The sequence below is a fragment of the Salmo salar genome, chromosome ssa05, assembly GCF_905237065.1.
Source record: "Salmo salar chromosome ssa05, Ssal_v3.1, whole genome shotgun sequence".
Lineage (NCBI taxonomy): Eukaryota > Metazoa > Chordata > Actinopteri > Salmoniformes > Salmonidae > Salmo > Salmo salar.
Window position 1 is genome coordinate 2,583,433 of NC_059446.1, and position 21,695 is coordinate 2,605,127.

At 44.5% G+C, this 21,695-nt stretch overlaps 1 protein-coding gene across 3 annotated transcripts in view; it reads right to left on the reverse strand.

Moving 5' to 3' along the window:
* The window catches only part of neurl1b (neuralized E3 ubiquitin protein ligase 1B), a 29,989-nt gene extending 14,311 nt beyond the window's left edge, over positions 1-15,678 (reverse strand). For 2 of the 3 annotated variants that reach the window (XR_006769809.1, XM_045717809.1), the window contains exons 1-3: positions 15,421-15,678; positions 4,667-4,929; positions 1,698-2,031 (exon numbers count right to left, since the gene is read on the reverse strand). Coding sequence is in view for 2 of the 3 variants with exons in the window: in XM_045717809.1 (XP_045573765.1) it covers positions 1,698-2,031; positions 4,667-4,929; positions 15,421-15,448 (625 nt within the window). In the remaining variant the exon portion in view is untranslated. The remainder of the gene's footprint in view (positions 1-1,697; positions 2,032-4,666; positions 4,930-15,420) is intronic. The other variant, XM_045717810.1, reaches the window with a different exon arrangement.
* Between the last annotated feature and the right edge of the window lie 6,017 nt (positions 15,679-21,695).

Below are 21,695 nucleotides of genomic sequence, written 5' to 3' on the forward strand. Positions count from 1 at the left end.
GAGAGAGAGAGGGAGGGAGGGAGAGAGAGAGAGAGAGAGAGAGAGAGCGAGAGAGAGACAGAGAGAGAGACAGAGAGAGAGACATGATGTCAAGCAAAGCGGCACTGAGTTTGAAGGTAGACCTTGAAATACATCCACAGGTACACCTCCAATTGACTGAAATTATGTCAATTAGCCTATCAGAAGCTTCTAAAGCGATGACATGATTTTCTGGAATTTTCCAAGCTGTTTAAAGGCACAGTCAACTTAGTGTATGTGAACTTCTGACCCACTGGAATTGTGATACAGTGAATTATAAGTGAAATAATCTGTCTGTAAACAATTGTTGGAAAAATGACTTGTGTCATGCACAAAGTAGACGTCCTAACCGACTTGCCAAAACTATAGTTTGTTAACAAGAAATTTGTGGAGTGGTTGAAAAAACGAGTTTTAATGACTCCAACCTAAGTGTATGTAAACTTCCGACTTCAACTGTATATGTACCGACATTTGTTGTTTCTCTAAAATCTGCGAACGTGACAAAAGGCGCTGCATGATTTACAACTGTCCCGTTGACGGAACGACGAAGAAGAGCCCTTAAAACCTCTTCACGATCAGACCCTTTTTTCCATTTTCGCCTAAAATGACATACCCAAATCAACTCAGCTGTGATTGGTTGGCCTTTTAGGGGAACAGCTCAACTCAGCTGTGATTGGTTGGCCTTTTAGGGGAACAGCTCAACTCAGCTGTGATTGGTTGGCCTTTTAGGGGAACAGCTCAACTCAGCTGTGATTGGTTGGCCTTTTAGGGGAACAGCTCAACTCAGCTGTGATTGGTTGGCCTTTTAAGGGAACAGCTCAACTCAGCTGTGATTGGTTGGCCTTTTAGGGAACAGCTCAACTCAGCTGTGATTGGTTGGCCTTTTAGGGGAACAGCTCAACTCAGCTGTGATTGGTTGGCCTTTTAAGGGAACAGCTCAACTCAGCTGTGATTGGTTGGCCTTTTAGGGAACAGCTCAACTCAGCTGTGATTGGTTGGCCTTTTAAGGGAACAGCTCAACTCAGCTGTGATTGGTTGGCCTTTTAAGGGAACAGCTCAACTCAGCTGTGATTGGTTGGCCTTTTAGGGGAACAGCTCAACTCAGCTGTGATTGGTTGGCCTTTTAAGGGAACAGCTCAACTCAGCTGTGATTGGTTGGCCTTTTAGGGGAACAGCTCAACTCAGCTGTGATTGGTTGGCCTTTTAGGGGAACAGCTCAACTCAGCTGTGATTGGTTGGCCTTTTAGGGGAACAGCTCAACTCAGCTGTGATTGGTTGGCCTTTTAGGGGAACAGCTCAACTCAGCTGTGATTGGTTGGCCTTTTAGGGGACAGCTCAACTCAGCTGTGATTGGTTGGCCTTTTAGGGGACAGCTCAACTCAGCTGTGATTGGTTGGCCTTTTAGGGGAACAGCTCAACTCAGCTGTGATTGGTTGTGGTCCTAATGAGGGGCTACTGAATTGATTGGCCACGACGACCTGCCTTTCACTCCGACTCCTAGTCTTGTGTAATATCGTCCTGCTACATCTTCTCTCAGAGTACAACCCTTTGGTTAGGAAGGAATTACTTGACAAGACTCTGTGACCTTTCAACAATAACGTTGGGCCAAATGTTATGCTGTTGTTGGAACCCTAAGATAGAAAAAAAAGACTATTTATTTAACAAATCAGAGACTTTACCTAGCAGTGTAACCTCTTGGGTGAGACCATAGATGTCTATGATGGCCCAGAGAGGACATCCTATACTCAGACCACAGTGGAAGAGGACGGGTTCCTCCTCGTTGATACTGTAGAACACACGGCCGTGTCTGTCGGCCCAGAAGGACAGGACGTTGTTGCGGATCGCCAGGCGTTCCGGCAGGGCTTTGGCCCAGTAACCCGGCCTCGTCACCAGGTCCGGACAGGCGTACTTGGGGATGTTGGAGGAGTTGAGCTCGCTAGGGTCCAGACTGGTGAAACCGAACCGCAGAGCGCCGCTCCAGCCGTTGTGAACACCGGACAGACGCAGACGCACCTGGGAAGGAGTGGGGATTGGAATGATCATACAGGAAGTTGACTCAGTGAAACAGTGTAAGGCATTCAATCAGCATTAGCTGATTTATAACTATGGAGAGAGAGAGAGATCAAAATTAACAGTGACATGAGAGAGAAAGACAGAGATGACAGAGATGCCAGAGATGTCTCCAGAGTAAATCAGGGTTAGGGTATATCTGGGTTAGGGTATATCTGGGTTAGGGTATATCTGGGTTAGGGTATATCTGGGTTAGGGTTAGGGTATATCTGGGTTAGGGTTAGGGTATATCTGGGTTAGGGTATATCTGGGTTAGGGTTAGGGTATATTTGGGTTAGGGTATATCTGGGTTAGGATTTGTCACAGTTGTCGTAAGAAGGAGCGGACCAAAGTGCAGCGTGTGTGTCGTTCCACATTTTATTTATACTGTGAAACTATGCAATACATAAATAAACTGAATGACAAAAACAACAAACCGTGACGCAGAGGTGAAACATACACTGACTCAAAATCAATCTCCCACAAACCCAGGTGGGGAAAACACCTACTTAAGTATGACCTCCAATTAGAGACAACGAGGACCAGCTGCCTCTAATTGGAGATCATCCCAAACAAAACCAACATAGAAATACAAAACTAGAACATGAACATAGAAATAGAAAACATAGAAGAAGAAAAAAAACCTGTCACGCCCTGACCTACTGTACACTAGAAAATAACATCTTTCTATGGTCAGGACGTATATCCCCTGACCCTAAGCCAGATATACACTAACCCTGTCACGCCCTGACCTACTGTACACTAGAAAATAACATCTTTCTATGGTCAGGACGTGACAGGGTTAGTGTATATCTGGCTTAGGGTCAGGGTATATCAGGGTCAGGGTATATCAGGGTTAGGGTATATCAGGGTTAGGGTTAGGGTATATCAGGGTTAGGGTATGTCAGGGTTAGGGTATGTCAGGGTTAGGGTATGTCAGGGTTAGGGTATATCAGGGTTAGGGTATATCAGGGTTAGGGTATATCAGGGTTAGGGTTAGGGTATATCAGCGTTAGGGTTAGGGTATATCAGGGTCAGGGTATACCAAGGTTAGGGTATATCAGGGTTAGGGTATATCAGGGTTAGGGTATATCAGGGTTAGGGTATGTCAGGGTTAGGGTATATCAGGGTCAGGGTTAGGGTATATCAGGGTTAGGGTATATCAGGGTTAGGGTATATCAGGGTTAGGGTCAGGGTATATCAGGGTCAGGGTATATCAGGGTCAGGGTATATCAGGGTTAGGGTATATCAGGGTTAGAGTTAGGGTATATCAGGGTCAGGGTATATCAGGGTCAGGGTTAGGGTATATCAGGGTTAGGGTTAGGGTATATCAGGGTTAGGGTATATCAGGGTTAGGGTTAGGGTATATCAGGGTCAGGGTATATCAGGGTTAGGGTATATCAGGGTTAGGGTATATCAGGGTTAGGGTATATCAGGGTCAGGGTATATCAGGGTTAGGGTATATCAGTGTTAGTGTATATCAGGGTTAGGGTATATCAGGGTCAGGGTATATCAGGGTTAGGGTATATCAGGGTTAGGGTATATCAGGGTTAGGGTTAGGGTATATCAGGATTAGGGTATATCAGGGTTAGGGTATATCAGGGTTAAGGTTAGGGTATATCAGGGTTAGGGTATATCAGGGTTAGGGTATATCAGGGTTAGGGTTAGGGTATATCAGGGTTAGGGTATATCAGGGTTAGGTATATCAGGGTCAGGGTTAGGGTATATCAGGGTCAGGGTATATCAGGGTTAGGGTATATCAGGGTTAGGGTATATCAGGGTTAGGGTATATCAGGGTTAGGTTATACCAGGGTTAGGGTATATCAGGGTTAAGGTTAGGGTATATCAGGGTCAGGGTATATCAGGGTCAGGGTCAGGGTATATCAGGGTTAGGGTATATCAGGGTTAGGGTATATCAGGGTTAGGGTTAGGGTATATCAGTGTTAGGGTATATCAGTGTTAGGGTATATCAGGGTTAGGGTATATCAGGGTTAGGGTATATCAGGGTTAAGGTTAGGGTATATCAGGGTCAGGGTATATCAGGGTCAGGGTATATCAGGGTCAGGGTATATCAGGGTTAGGGTATATCAGGGTCAGGTTATATCAGGGTCAGGGTTGGGGTATATCAGTGTTAGGGTATATCAGGGTTAGGGTATATCAGGGTTAGGGTATATCAGGGTTAGGGCATATCAGGGTTAGGGTATATCAGGGTCAGGGTATATCAGGGTTAGGGTATATCAGGGTTAGGGTATATCAGGGTTAGGGTTAGGGTATATCAGGGTTAGGGTATATCAGGGTTAGGGTATATCAGGGTTGGGTTAGGGTATATCAGGGTTAGGGTATATCAGGGTTAGGGTATATCAGGGGTCAGGGTTAGGGCATATCAGGGTTAGGGTATATCAGGGTCAGGTTATATCAGGGTCAGGGTTGGGGTATATCAGGGTTAGGGTATATCAGGGTTAGGGTATATCAGGGTTAGGGCATATCAGGGTTAGGGCATATCAGGGTTAGGGTATATCAGGGTTAGGGTATATCAGGGTTAGGTTATACCAGGGTTAGGGTATATCAGGGTTAGGGTATATCAGGGTTAGGGTCTTACCTTCTGATAGAGTCTAACAGGTCGTTGGCTGAAGGTGATTCCGTTGCAGAAGCTGTTCTTCCTGGTCGCTCGTCTCAGCTGACCGTCCAGCCTGATGTTCTTCCCCTTGGCCTGAGGGTGGAACCTGGGCGGCTCCAGACTGAGGATCACTGGGGAGACCGACGTCCGCCTCTCTACCCCCGAACCCTCTCCCCCGCCGCTGCCACCCTGCAGGGTGAAGTACTGCCTGCTCACCACAGGGTGGGGCGGTAGAGTCACATCTTCTGGGAGGAGGCAATAACAGAATAAGAAGAGAGGAGAGGGATTGGTTAATTGGTTAATTGGTTAATTGGTTACCGGAAGCTCATTGAGTCTTTCAGCCCATTGACACAATGACATCATAAAATACCTAGTTGATGAGGACAGGCAAAAATACACCCTCGTTGACGTGGAGATACCCATATACAGCCTGTAACCCATATACAGCCTGTAACCCATATACAGTATACAGCCTGTAACCCATATACAGCCTGTAACCCATATACAGCCTGTAACCCATATACAGCCTGTACCCCATATACAGCCTGTAACCCATATACAGCCTGTAACCCATATACAGCCTGTAACCCATATACAGCCTGTAACCCATATACAGCCTGTAACCCATATACAGCCTGTAACCCATATACAGTATACAGCCTGTAACCCATATACAGCCTGTAACCCATATACAGGATACAGCCTGTAACCCATATACAGCCTGTAACCCATATACAGCCTGTAACCCATATACAGCCTGTAACCCATATACAGTATACAGCCTGTAACCCATATACAGCCTGTAACCCATATACAGCCTGTAACCCATATACAGCCTGTAACCCATATACAGCCTCTAACCCATATACAGCCTGTAACCCATATACAGTATACAGCCTGTAACCCATATACAGTATACAGCCTGTAACCCATATACAGTATACAGCCTGTAACCCATATACAGCCTGTAACCCATATACAGCCTGTAACCCATATACAGTATACAGCCTGTAACCCATATACAGTATACAGCCTGTAACCCATATACAGCCTGTAACCCATATACAGCCTGTAACCCATATACAGCCTGTAACCCATATACAGCATGTAGCTCTTGTATACAGCCTGTAACCCATAAATATACAGCCTGTAACCCAAATATACAGCCTGTAACCCATATACAGCCTGTAACCCATATACAGTATACAGCCTGTAACCCATATACAGCCTGTAACCCATATACAGTATACAGCCTGTAACCCATATACAGCCTGTAACCCACATACAGCCTGTAAACCGTATACAGTATACAGCCTGTAACCCGTATACAGTATACAGCCTGTAACCAATATACACCTGTATTACAGGCTGTAACCCATATACAGCCTGTATACAGCCTGTAACCCATATACAGTATACAGCCTGTAACCCATATACAGTGTACAGCCAGTAACCCATATACAGCCTGTAACCCATATACAGTATACAGCCTGGAAGACGGAGGAAAAGAGGATGCAGGTCGGGCTGCCTTCTGAGAATCCGTAGGCGAGCGAGTCAACTCCCACTGCCATCCGTTCTACTAGCTAACATGCAGTCATTGGAAAATAAAATGTATGACCTATGATTACGATTATCCAACGGGACATTAAAAACTGTAATATCTTATGTTTCACCGAGTCGTAGCTGAACGACGACACGGCTAATATAGAGCTGGAGGGATTTTCCGTGCACCGGCAGAACAGAGAAGCTACGTCTGGTAAGACGAGGTGTTGGGGTGTGTGTCTTTTTGTCAATAACTGCTGGTGCGCGATGTCTAATATTAAAGAAGTCTCGAGGTATTGCTCGCCTGAGGTAGAGTACCTCATGATAAGCTGTAGACCACACTATCTACCAAGAGAGTTCTCATCTATATTATTCCTAGTCGTCTATTTACCACCACAGAACGATGCTGGCACTAAGACCTCACACAATTCTATCCTCCTGATTCCTGCTTACAAGCAAAAACTAAAGCAGGAAGTACCAGTGACTCTCTCAATACGGAAGTGGTCAGATGAAGTGGATGCTACGCTACAGGACTGTTTTGCTGCACAGACTGGAATAGGTTCCGTGATTCATCCAATGGCATTGAGGAGTATACCACCTCAGTCATCGGCTTTATCAATAAGTGAATCGACGATGTCGTCCCCACAGTGACTGTACGTACATATCCCAACCAGAAGCCATGGATTACAGGCAACATCTGCATTGAGCTAAAGGGTAGAGCTGCCGCTTTCAAGGAGCGGGACACTAATCCGGACGCCTATAAGAAATCCCGCTATGCCCTCAGACGAACCATCAAACAGGCAAAGCATCAATACAGGACTAAGATTGAATCCTACTACACCGGCTCTGACGCTCGTCGGATGTGGCAGGGCTTGAAAACTATTACGGACTACAAAGGGAAACCCAGCCGAGAGCTGCCCAGTGACGCGAGCCTACCAGACGAGCTAAATGCCTTTTATGCTCGCTTCGAGGCAAGCAACACTGAACATGCGCGAGAGCTGTTCTGGATGACTGTGCTTCGAAGCGAGCAGTTTAAAACTGCACTGTTGGTTAAGGGCTTGTAAGTAAGCATTTCACTGTAAGGACCAGACCTGTTGTATTCGGCGCATGTTACAAATAACATTTGATTTGATTTGAAGCCGGCTGGTCGTTCATTCTATCGGTTCGGTTGTCAGAGACGCGACCCAGTCGTTCAGTCTTTTGTTCTGTATCTATGTCACAAAATCCTTCGTTGTGTTGCAGGGAAGACCAAAATGCAGCGGAGTTGTGGATACTCATATTTTAATTAACAAAAAAGAGTAAAGCATCCACTTGACAAAACAGATAACCACAACACTAAACAGTTTTGCAGGCTCACCAACGCAGTGCAAAAACAACTACCCACCAAAACCAAGTGACAAACATACTCCTACATATATGACTCCCAATCAGGAACAACGATCCCCAGCTGTTCCTGATCAGGAGTCACAAGACCAACACAGAACAATCACACACACAAGACTGCCACGTCCTGACCCCAAAACTACTACAACAGCTCCATCTGCTGGTCAGGACGTGACAATCTATGGACGAGACCCAGTTGTTTGTTCTAAATGTTCTATTGCCATACTGGCTGGCAACGTTCTTATCCCTTGCTTGCTAGCTAGCCAACAATGGCTAACTTACAGTCACGTCAAACAGTTCAGACAGAATATCAGCAAAGTAGCTGCATTTGCATTTGTTTAAGCTGTTTTCTAGTGACATTTAATTGGATACGTCTATAACAATAAGCTAATGAGGTGTGATTTCACCTGGCATAGAAAATATGCTCTCTCATCAGGACACTGTTGTCCAGAGGAGCTAGCCAACCACACAGCCAACCACACAGCCAACCACACAGCCAACAACACAGCCAACAACACAGCCAACAACACAGCTAACAACACAGCCAACAACACAGCTAACAACACAGCCAACCACACAGCCAACAACACAGCCAAACACAATCACTTCAAACTGAAGATGGAAAGACTGCAAACCAGCTGCACTTCGTTTCACTTGACCTTTTTTCAATTGACATTTCTTTGTATATATCCATAAAAATGATGCTGATTCATGATTTCCACTGGCTGAGAAACGTTGCCTGCCTGCCTGTCTGTCTCGTCCCGACACCGGACACGTTCGTCACTATGTGTCACGTCCTGACCAAAATAAGTTGTTATTTCCTATGGTAGAGTGGTCAGGGCGTGACAGGGGGGGTGTGTGTTTGTGTTTGTTCTATGTTCTCTATTTCTATGTTGGATTTCTAGTTTGTCTTTATCTAGGTTGGGGTTTATTGGGTTGACCTTCAATTGGAGGCAGCTGTTCCTCGATGCCTCTAATTGGAGGTCATATTTAGTCGGGGTGTTTTTTTTCTTCTTCCTGTTGTTTTGTGGGTAGTTGTTTCCTGTTTAGTGTTTCACCTGACGGGACTGTTGTCGGTCGGTTTGTTGTTATTAGTGTTTTCATTAAAGTAAAATATGAGCAGTAAACACGCCGCGCCCTTGGTCCCCTTTGTACGACTCGTGTTACAATATGGGACAGTTGGAGATCATATTTGAATATTGAAACAATGTTGCAAATGTCGGCGAGACCATACAGCAAAGGTTTTATACAAATCTCCTGCTGTTGAAAACAAAATGTTTGTCTAAAAGAAATATGAGATAATGTCTAGATGACGGTCTATGACCGTTTACAACGAGTATGACAAAACACATTTTTACTGCTCTAATTACGTTGGTAACCAGTTTATAATAGCAATAAGGCACCTCGGGGGTTTGTGATATACGGCCAATATACCACGGCTAAGGGCTGTGTCCAGGCACTCTGCGTTGCGTCGTGATTAAGAACAGCCCTTAGCCGTGGTATATTTGCCATATATCACATATCCCCTCGGGCCTTACTGCTTAAATAAACACTGTGGTGCTTCTATCGTGTCGTTGGTTGGTCCTCTATTCTACGACGTGATAACACTCTTTATGTCCTCTTGGCGTGGCTTATGCTTCATTCTCCAGCATGGTGGATGTTTGACTGCTTACTACAATACCTTGTTCTGCTCACTAGACCCTTTTGAGGGAAAATCTCTGTCAGGTATGTTAAGGTGTGGTTGGGTATTGGTCAGGTTTGGTCAGGTATGGTTTGGTTTGGTATTGATCAGGTATGGTTTGGTATTGATCAGGTTTGGTCAGGTGTGGTTGGGTATTGGTCAGGTTTGGTCAGGTATGGTTGGGTATTGGTCAGGTTTGGTCAGGTATGAGAATTTGAGGCAGAACCGTGCATCCAAGTGTAATTCCCAAACATAGTATCCAGTGGCGATTTTAGCGTGTACATTTTGGTGGTGCAAATGTTGTATTATTTTTATTATGCATGCCAGCAAAGCCACTACACAACACAACACTAAACAATACATTAATTACACTGTAACGGTGACAAACGGTGTCCACAAACTGTTAGGGCCTACATAAAGCTGTCCCAACAGGAGAGACCCAACAGCCCTTACACCTTACCACTGCTACACCTGGCTATCAGCGGAGCCTTGTCTGGCAGCGAAACAGTTAATTCAGCCTCATTTACTGCCTTTTAAATAACAGCTGATATGGCTGACTTGCTTAAACAAATGGGGTTTCTACTGACAACTGAGATGTAAATGTGTAACTCTGTGTCGTTGTTTGTGTTGCACTGCAATGCTTTATCTTGGCCAGGTCGCAGTTGTAAATGGGACCTTGTTCTCAACTAGCCTACCTGGTTATGTGAAGCTGAAATAAAAAAATATAAAAAAATTATGTAGAAACTATGTCATAAAGGAACGATGAGCGGATTAGAGGCAATCCGTAATTTCGGTTAAGACATTAATGAGCAAGTCGACGACGGACTTGTTCAGCACTTTTGAAATGTACAGCGACAGAATTCAGAACATGGGCCGTTCTTACAGTATTCTACCTGTACACCAAGTCAGAAATGTAGGATAAATAAAGGGGGCATATAAGCACACAATGAAAATTCTTACATTATTCGATGATGACATTTCTCTAAAAACAGTCTATAGGCTACATGTGCACCACCAAGTCAGAACAGTAAGCTAAGTTATGAGGGGAAAAGCGACCAAATTATTAGAGTGAGGCACATGGGCTACTAACAGCTTACTACACAACATACACTTAGTATTACTGTCTTAGCTACAGTATACATATCTCCCTGGCATATTACATCATTTATGCAGCAGCATACAAGACATATTTGGATTCAGCTTGTTGTGCTGTGCTCACTTGAACAGGATGGTGGCGCGGTGTTCCTTTGCGGAGAAATTTTGTTGTTAAGCTTTGTCATCAAAGTTTGTCACTTTCTGGTTTTATGGGGCTTTCAAGACAACTGGGAACTCGAAGAAAAACACGGTTGAATCATGACATTGGTGATCTTCAGATCAGAGCTCTAGAAAGTTCCTGAGTGGCACAGCTGTCTAAGGCACTGCATCTCAGTGCAAGAGGATGTCACTAAAGTCCCTGGTTCGAATCCAGGCTGTTTCACATCTGGCTGTGATTGGGAGTCCCATAGGGTGGTGCACAATTGGCCTAATGTTATCTGGGGTAGGTCATCATTGTAAATAAGAATTTGTTCTTAACTGACTTGCCTAGTTAAATATATATATATTTTTATAAGACGTCTGAGTTCCCAACTTGGAATTCCGAGTTGGATGACCGTTCAAAACATATTTTCCCAATCGGAGCAGTTAGCCAAAGATTCCTTAAAAAACACTCATTGTTGAATCTGCGATTTCCAACTTGTTGTGTAATGTTTATGTCCAATGAGCACCCGAAACATTTTATCTATAATTTATCTTCATTATTTCTCTTCAAATGACAAGGATTACAACGGATCTGCCAGCAGATTGTCAAATTGATTCATGATGATGACTGCTAGCTGAGATTTTGAAAGTATGATGTTGACATGATCGGTCCAATCAAAGCTACTGTAGCTATAACGTGATTTGAATTAATTTTATCTGTGGCCAATGACCTTGAGCCTTCTTGGATGGGCACTTCTAATGTAAATCTATGGCAGCACCCAAGGGACTTGAATTTTTGAGCTCTCCCTGTAGATTCTGCGGGAAGGGAGAGACGATAGACTGGTATCATCAGGAGGGTAGAGACTATAGACTGGTATCATCAGGAGGGTAGAGACTATAGACTGGTATCATCAGGAGGGTAGAGACTATAGACTGGTATCATCAGGAGGGTAGAGACTATAGACTGGTATCATCAGGAGGGTAGAGACTATAGACTGGTATCATCGTAGAGACTATAGACTGGTATCATCAGGAGGGTAGAGACTATAGACTGGTATCATCAGGAGGGTAGAGACTATAGACTGGTATCATCAGGAGGGTAGAGACTATAGACTGGTATCATCAGGAGGGTAGAGACTATAGACAGGTATCATCAGTAGAGACTATAGACTGGTATCATCAGGAGGGTAGAGACTATAGACAGGTATCATCAGGAGGGGAGAGACTATAGACTGGTATCATCAGGAGGGTAGAGACTATAGACTGGTATCATCAGGAGGGTAGAGACTATAGACTGGTATCATCAGGAGGGTAGAGACTATAGACTGGTATCATCAGGAGGGTAGAGACTATAGACTGGTATCATCAGGAGGGTAGAGACTATAGACTGGTATCATCAGGAGGGTAGAGACTATAGACTGGTATCATCAGGAGGGTAGAGACTATAGACTGGTATCATCAGGAGGGTAGAGACTATAGACTGGTATCATCAGGAGGGTAGAGACTATAGACTGGTATCATCAGGAGGGTAGAGACTATAGACTGGTATCACCAGGAGGGTAGAGACTATAGACTGGTATCATCAGGAGGGTAGAGACTATAGACTGGTATCATCAGGAGGTAGAGACTATAGACTGGTATCATCAGGAGGGTAGAGACTATAGACTGGTATCATCAGGAGGGTAGAGACTATAGACTGGTATCATCAGGTAGAGACTATAGACTGGTATCATCAGGAGGGTAGAGACTATAGACTGGTATCATCAGGAGGGTAGAGACTATAGACTGGTATCATCGTAGAGACTATAGACTGGTATCATCAGGAGGGTAGAGACTATAGACTGGTATCATCAGGAGGGTAGAGACTATAGACTGGTATCATCAGGAGGGTAGAGACTATAGACTGGTATCATCAGGAGGGTAGAGACTATAGACTGGTATCATCAGGAGGGTAGAGACTATAGACTGGTATCATCAGGAGGGTAGAGACTATAGACTGGTATCATCAGGAGGGTAGAGACTATAGACTGGTATCATCAGGAGGGTAGAGACTATAGACTGGTATCACCAGGAGGGTAGAGACTATAGACTGGTATCATCAGGAGGGTAGAGACTATAGACTGGTATCATCAGGAGGGTAGAGACTATAGACTGGTATCATCAGGAGGGTAGAGACTATAGACTGGTATCATCAGGAGGGTAGAGACTATAGACTGGTATCATCGAGGTAGAGACTATAGACTGGTATCATCAGGTAGAGACTATAGACTGGTATCATCAGGAGGGTAGAGACTATAGACTGGTATCATCAGGAGGGTAGAGACTATAGACTGGTATCATCGTAGAGACTATAGACTGGTATCATCAGGAGGGTAGAGACTATAGACTGGTATCATCAGGAGGGTAGAGACTATAGACTGGTATCATCAGGAGGGTAGAGACTATAGACTGGTATCATCAGGAGGGTAGAGACTATAGACTGGTATCATCAGGAGGGTAGAGACTATAGACTGGTATCATCAGGAGGGTAGAGACTATAGACTGGTATCATCGGTAGAGACTATAGACTGGTATCATCAGGAGGGTAGAGACTATAGACTGGTATCATCAGGAGGGTAGAGACTATAGACTGGTATCATCGGTAGAGACTATAGACTGGTATCACCAGGAGGGTAGAGACTATAGACTGGTATCATCAGGAGGGTAGAGACTATAGACTGGTATCATCAGGAGGGTAGAGACTATAGACTGGTATCATCAGGAGGGTAGAGACTATAGACTGGTATCATCAGGAGGGTAGAGACTATAGACTGGTATCATCAGGAGGGTAGAGACTATAGACTGGTATCATCAGGAGGGTAGAGACTATAGACTGGTATCATCAGGAGGGTAGAGACTATAGACTGGTATCATCAGGAGGGGAGAGACTATAGACTGGTATCATCAGGAGGGTAGAGACTATAGACTGGTATCATCAGGAGGGTAGAGACTATAGACTGGTATCATCAGGAGGGTAGAGACTATAGACTGGTATCATCAGGAGGGTAGAGACTATAGACTGGTATCATCAGGAGGGTAGAGACTATAGACTGGTATCATCGTAGAGACTATAGACTGGTATCATCAGGAGGGTAGAGACTATAGACTGGTATCATCAGGAGGGTAGAGACTATAGACTGGTATCATCAGGAGGGTAGAGACTATAGACTGGTATCATCAGGAGGGTAGAGACTATAGACTGGTATCATCAGGAGGGTAGAGACTATAGACTGGTATCATCAGGAGGGTAGAGACTATAGACTGGTATCACCAGGAGGGTAGAGACTATAGACTGGTATCATCAGGAGGGTAGAGACTATAGACTGGTATCATCAGGAGGGTAGAGACTATAGACTGGTATCACCAGGAGGGTAGAGACTATAGACTGGTATCATCGTAGAGACTATAGACTGGTATCATCAGGAGTGTAGAGACTATAGACTGGTATCATCAGGAGTGTAGAGACTATAGACTGGTATCGTCAGTCTGAGTTAAGGGTAATTTAACATTAGCGAATCACAGGACTGCGAGGCGTGGAAGACCCGGAAAGGGGAGGGTAAGTGGACGACGCTGTTGGAGATGATTTGTAGATTATTTCCGATTAAGGTCTTTTTATTTGCTAACGAAAGGTGGAGTTTGACACGTCGGTCCACCAGACTCTTTTTGGACAGAAGTGTCTGGGAACGAGATTATTCATTGACAGTTACACGTGTGCTTTTCACGCGCCTACAGTATCTGTCCGAACTAACAGCCGACATGGTGAGGCCTGATCCACTGTCAGCTGATATCAGCTGTGGGCGCAAACTGATCGAGTAGGAGGAGGAGGAGGTGTGTGTGTGTGTGTGTGTGTGTGTGTGTGTGTGTGTGTGTGTGTGTGTGTGTGTGTGTGTGTGTGTGTGTGTGTGTGTGTGTGTGTGTGTGTGTGTGTGTGTGTGTTAGGGTAAATCACTGGTTCACCTCTATGAACCTGGGCTGATCTAAAATGGAAACAATGGTTATAGTATTTAAAAAACCACAGCTTGCTTTGCAAACTAATCTTATACGGCTAAACTACAAGGCAACTAGCTAGCGTTACTATGGACTACATAGTTGCCGTAGCTCAGTTGGTAGAGCATGGTGCTTGCAACACCAGGGTTGTGGGTTCGATTCCCACGGGGGCCAGTTTAAAACATGTAATAAAATGTATGCAGTCTACTGTAAGTCGTTCTGGATAAGAGCCTCTGCTAAATGACTAAAATGTAAAATGTAAATGAGCTGGGAAGTTAACACGGCTTAAAATGTTTAGAGCAATAAGACCAGATGAATAACAGTTGTTATTACAATATCATTACATACAGATATATATATATATATATATTAATAAATAAATTACAACATTAAAACATATTGGAAAAAAGTGCCTAAAAAGTAAATACTAAATATAACCGGAAACATAATATTTAACTTCTGTTGATTTCATCACATTGGGGATTCTCTGTGTCTGCCACGCATTGGAGATCAAATAAAAAAACTGATTTTAACAATACAAAAAATATATAATGTAAATAAATCAATTACAAGTTAGAGACTTTGAAAAACTAGGTTTAGCATAAGACATCGTCGAAAATCACACTCTCGTTTTTCCCGCGCACCGGAGAGCTGCACGGCTTGCCGTCGGGTCGTCACGGCGCTGCGCACGGCGCTGCGCAGCTCGAACTGCCCGCTTCGGTTCTCCGTTAACCGTCTTTATCAACACCGCAAAAAAGGCGCGCTGTATTGCTAAGCGCTCGCAATTATGAAATAGAGACGGAGAGCTGTGTGAACATTCATTATTATGCTGTTATGGTGATTGAAATCAGAAGGTCTTCGATCTTACCTAAAGGTTTATGTGTTGTGTTGCCCATTATATCCACTGATGCTTCTCACTGGTAGACAAGTGAATTCTGAATGGTAATATCTCTCTGTCCATCCATTTATGTCTGTCCAATATGGTGTGTCAAAGAGCTACTTATTTGCCTTTTTTTTAGTCCCGGTATTTCTGAACCATTTGAACAGCGCTGTGTCTCCTTAATAATGAAGCATGGACATTCTCTGTAATGTTATCTCTGCAAGAAATGTGAAGGATCAGGCAGGCAGGCTGTCTCTCTCTCTGTCTCTCTGTCTCTCTCTGTCTCTCTCTGTCTCTCTCTCTCTCTCTCTCTCTCTCTCTCTCTCTCTCTCTCTCTCTCTCTCTCTAAACAGCAGTGCTAACTGGTGCACTGTGCCTCCCCCCTTCTCTCTTCAGTATCCTCTCTCTCTCTCTCTATCCTCTCCATGACTTTAAAGAAACAGTAAGCTTCTCTGTACTCCTCTCCCAGGCAGATACAGAATCTGAAACGCAGTGTTCTAGACTGAGCTAGTTACTCTGCCGCTCTGAGTTTAACTGACTATCCACGGGCTAAAAGACACACAACAGAACTACTGTCCAATGGAATGATTGGATCAACTCAGGACCATTTCGGGTTTTAATAATCTCTGTCACAATTATATAACATCTGTTTAATATCAAATAACGGAGTTGAGACATTTCCCACACATGGAGAAATTGGAGGACAAGTTATTAGATCATTACCTAAAGTCATTATTCAGCTTTCATCTTCAAGTTCCATTTCCTTTGGTGGAGGTTCATGAAGGTCAATACCATCCCTATCCGTCTCTGTCCCTACACAACATCAAATAAATGCTTTTAAAGGCACTGAGTTCAGAGACACACCTAGGCCAGTCACTTTACACAGTGGGCTCCCAAATTATTCACCCCCCCCCATTGATAAAGATCAACAAAAATGACTGTATAAAATAAATCATTTAAATACTGAACTATATAGGCACATTATACTAATACTAATACAGTCACTCAGAGAAAGAGATTTTGTTTAACAAGTAATACTTTTTAGTACTGATTACCAACCCTGTTTTCAATACCTTATCAATACCTCACCTGTCGAGGATAACGGCTCTGAGCCTTGTCAATACCTCACCTGTCGAGGATAACGGTACTGAGCCTTATCAATACCTCACCTGTCGAGGATAACGGCTCTGAGCCTTATCAATACCTCACCTGTCGAGGATAACGGCTCTGAGCCTTGTCAATACCTCACCTGTCGAGGATAACGGCACTGAGCCTTATCAATACCTCACCTGTCGAGGATAACGGCACTGAGCCTTATCAATACCTCACCTGTCGAGGATAACGGCACTGAACCTTATCAATACCTCACCTGTCGAGGAGAACGGCACTGAGCCTTATCAATACCTCACCTGTCGGGGATAACGGCACTGAGCCTTATCAATACCTCACCTGTCGAGGATAACGGTACTGAGCCTTATCAATACCTCACCTGTCGAGGATAACGGTACTGAGCCTTATCAATACCTCACCTGTCGAGGATAACGGTACTGAGCCTTATCAATACCTCACCTGTCGAGGAGAACGGCACTGAGCCTTATCAATACCTCACCTGTCGGGGATAACGGCACTGAGCCTTATCAATACCTCACCTGTCGAGGATAACGTCTCTGAGCCTTATCAATACCTCACCTGTCGAGGATAACGGCTCTGAGCCTTGTCAATACCTCACCTGTCGAGGATAACGGCACTGAGCCTTATCAATACCTCACCTGTCGAGGATAACGACACTGAGCCTTATCAATACCTCACCTGTCGAGGATAACGGTACTGAGCCTTATCAATACCTCACCTGTCGAGGATAACGGCACTGAACCTTATCAATACCTCACCTGTCGAGGATAACGGTACTGAGCCTTATCAATACCTCACCTGTCGAGGATAACGGCACTGAACCTTATCAATACCTCACCTGTCGAGGATAACGGTACTGAGCCTTATCAATACCTCACCTGTCGAGGATAACGGCGCTGAGCCTTTTTCTGAGTTGGAGAACACATTGGGTGGAATCTTAACTCGTTCCTCCTTAGAGAATCTTTCCAGATCGTTGATATCCTTCATCTGGTCTTATTGACTACCCTCTTCAATTCAAACCACAGTCTTTCAAATGGGGTTTAGGTCAGCAGACTGAGATGGACATTACAAAATGCTGATTAAAACCTGTTGAGGACAGACGTTCCGCTAACAGCCAATGAAATAGCATGGCGCCAAATTCAAAACAACAAAAATCTCACAATTCAAAATTTCTCAAACACACAAGTATTATACACCATTTTAAAGATAAACTTCTCGTTAATCCAACCACAGTGTCCGATTTCAAAAAGGCTTTACGGCGAAAGCAAAACATTAGATTATGTTAGGACAGCGCCTAGACAAGAAAAACCACATAGCCATTTTCCAAGCAAGGACAGGTGTCACAAAAACCAGAAATACAGCTAAAATGAATCACTAACCTTTGACGATATTCTTCAGATGACACTCCCAGGACTCAATGTTACACAATTCATGTATGTTTTGCTCGATAAAGTTCATATTTATATCCATTTTACATACAGTGTGTAATGTTCAGAAATGTTTTACCTCCAAAACTCCCGGTGAATGAGCACATCAATTTACAGAAATACTCATCATAAACGTTGATATAAGATACAAGTGTTTTACATAGAATTAAAGATACACTTCTCCTTAATGCAACTGCTGTGTCAGCTTTTTTTTAAAACACACCATGCGATAATCTGAGTACGGCGCTCAGACACCAAAACAAGCCATACAGATACCCGCCATGTTGTGGAGTCAACAAAAGTCAGAAATAGTTTTATAAATATTCACTTACCTTTGATGATCTTCATCGGAATGCACTCCCAGGAATCCCAGTTCCACAATAAATGTTTGTTTTGTTTCGATAAACCCCCCCCAATAAGGGAAAGCCCCCTCTCTCCTCTCACTAACCCTACCCCCCCAATAAGGGAAAGCCCCCTCTCTCCTCTCACTAACCCTACCCCCCCAATAAGGGAAAGCCCCCTCTCTCCTCTCACTAACCCTACCCCCCAATAAGGGAAAGCCCCCTCTCTCCTCTCACTAACCCTACCCCCCAATAAGGGAAAGCCCCTCTCTCCTCTCACTAACCCTACCCCCCCAATAAGGGAAAGCCCCCTCTCTCCTCTCACTAACCCTACCCCCCCAATAAGGGAAAGCCCCCTCTCTCCTCTCACTAACCCTACCCCCCCAATAAGGGAAAGCCCCCTCTCTCCTCTCACTAACCCTACCCCCCCCAATAAGGGAAAGCCCCTCTCTCCTCTCACTAACCCTACCCCCCCAATAAGGGAAAGCCCCTCTCTCCTCTCACTAACCCTACCCCCCAATAAGGGAAAGCCCCCTCTCTCCTCTCACTAACCCTACCCCACCCCAATAAGGGGAAAGCCCCCTCTCTCCTCTCACTAACCCTACCCCCCAATAAGGGAAAGCCCCCTCTCTCCTCTCACTAACCCTACCCCCCAATAAGGGAAAGCCCCCTCTCTCCTCTCACTAACCCTACCCCACCCCAATAAGGGGAAAGCCCCCTCTCTCCTCTCACTAACCCTACCCCCCCAATAAGGGAAAGCCCCCTCTCTCCTCTCACTAACCCTACCCCCCAATAAGGGAAAGCCCCTCTCTCCTCTCACTAACCCTACCCCCCAATAAGGGAAAGCCCCCTCTCTCCTCTCACTAACCCTACCCCCCCAATAAGGGAAAGCCCCCTCTCTCCTCTCACTAACCCTACCCCCCAATAAGGGAAAGCCCCCTCTCTCCTCTCACTAACCCTACCCCCCCAATAAGGGAAAGCCCCCTCTCTCCTCTCACTAACCCTACCCCACCCCAATAAGGGGAAAGCCCCCTCTCTCCTCTCACTAACCCTACCCCCCAATAAGGGAAAGCCCCCTCTCTCCTCTCACTAACCCTACCCCCCAATAAGGGAAAGCCCCCTCTCTCCTCTCACTAACCCTACCCCCCCAATAAGGGAAAGCCCCCTCTCTCCTCTCACTAACCCTACCCCCCAATAAGGGAAAGCCCCCTCTCTCCTCTCACTAACCCTACCCCACCCCAATAAGGGGAAAGCCCCTCTCTCCTCTCACTAACCCTACCCCCCCAATAAGGGAAAGCCCCCTCTCTCCTCTCACTAACCCTACCCCCCCAATAAGGGAAAGCCCCTCTCTCCTCTCACTAACCCTACCCCCCCAATAAGGGAAAGCCCCCTCTCTCCTCTCACTAACCCTACCCCCCAATAAGGGAAAGCCCCTCTCTCCTCTCACTAACCCTACCCCCCAATAAGGGAAAGCCCCCTCTCTCCTCTCACTAACCCTACCCCCCAATAAGGGAAAGCCCCCTCTCTCCTCTCACTAACCCTACCCCCCCAATAAGGGAAAGCCCCCTCTCTCCTCTCACTAACCCTACCCCCCAATAAGGGAAAGCCCCCTCTCTCCTCTCACTAACCCTACCCCCCAATAAGGGAAAGCCCCTCTCTCTTCTCACTAACCCTACCCAGCCCCAATAAGGGAAAAGCCCCTCTCTCCTCACCCTACCCCCCCCAATAAGGGGTAAGCCCCCTCTCTCCTCACCCTAACCCTAACACCCCAATAAGGGGGAAGCCCCCTCTCTCCTCACCCTAACCTCACCCTAACCCTCACCCCCTCACTCTAACTAGTAAGGTCTCACAGGGTGAGAAGACAGTACGAGACTCAGACTGTGAGAGATATCAGCAAATCACAGGACAGACAGACAGACAGACAAGACAGACAGACAGACAGACAGACAGACAGACAGACAGACAGACAGACAGACAGACAGACAGACAGACAGACAGACAGACAGACAGACAGACAGACAGACAGACACTTCATTAATCCCAATGGATGAAACTTGTGGAAACTGGTGTAACTGATGTAACTGGTGTAACTGGTGTAACTAATGTAACTAATGTAAGTGGTTTAACTGTTGTAACTAATGTAACTGGTGTAACTAATGTAACTAATGTAACTGGTGTAAGTAATGTAACTGGTATAACTGGTGTAACTGGTGTAACTAATGTAACTAATGTAACTGGTGTAACTGGTGTAACTGGTGTAACTAATGTAACTAATGTAACTAATGTAACTGGTGTAACTGTTGTAACTAATGTAACTGGTGTAACTAATGTAACTGGTGTAACTAATGTAACTGGTGTAAGTAATGTAACTGGTATAACTGGTGTAACTGGTGTAACTAATGTAACTAATGTAACTAATGTAACTGGTGTAACTGTTGTAACTAATGTAACTGGTGTAACTGGTGTAACTAATGTAACTGGTGTAACTGGTGTAACTAATGTAACTGGTGTAACTGTTGTAACTAATGTAACTGGTGTAACTGGTGTAACTAATGTAACTGGTGTAACTGGTGTAACTGTTGTAACTAATGTAACTAATGTAACTAATGTAACTGGTGTAACTGGTGTAACTGTTGTAACTGGTGTAACTAATGTAACTGGTGTAACTGGTGTAACTAATGTAACTGGTGTAACTGGTGTAACTAATGTAACTAATGAAACTAATGTAACTAATGTAACTAATGTAACAGGTGTAACTGGTGTAACTGGTGTAACTAATGTAACTAATGAAACTAATGTAACTAATGTAACTAATGTAACTGGTGTAACTGGTGTAACTGGTGTAACTGGTGTAACTGGTGTAACTGGTGTAACTAATGTAACTGGTGTAACTGGTGTAACTAATGTAACTAATGTAACTGGTGTAACTGTAGGTATCAGTAACTGACTAGGTATCAATAACTGACTAGGTATCAGTAACTGACTAGGTATCAATAAGTGACTAGGTATCAATAAGTGACTAGGTATCAGTAACTGACTAGGTATCAATAATTGACTAGGTATCAATAACTGACTAGGTATCAATAAGTGACTAGGTATCAGTAACTGACTAGGTATCAATAAGTGACTAGGTATCAGTAAGTGACTAGGTATCAATAACTGACTAGGTATCAATAAGTGACTAGGTATCAGTAACTGACTAGGTATCAATAAGTGACTAGGTATCAATAATTGACTAGGTATCAATAAGTGACTAGGTATCAGTAACTGACTAGGTATCAATAACTGACTAGGTATCAGTAACTGACTACTGTGTTTTTACTGATACATTACAAAGGAGTGGTGGGTTTGACTTGCTGCTGTA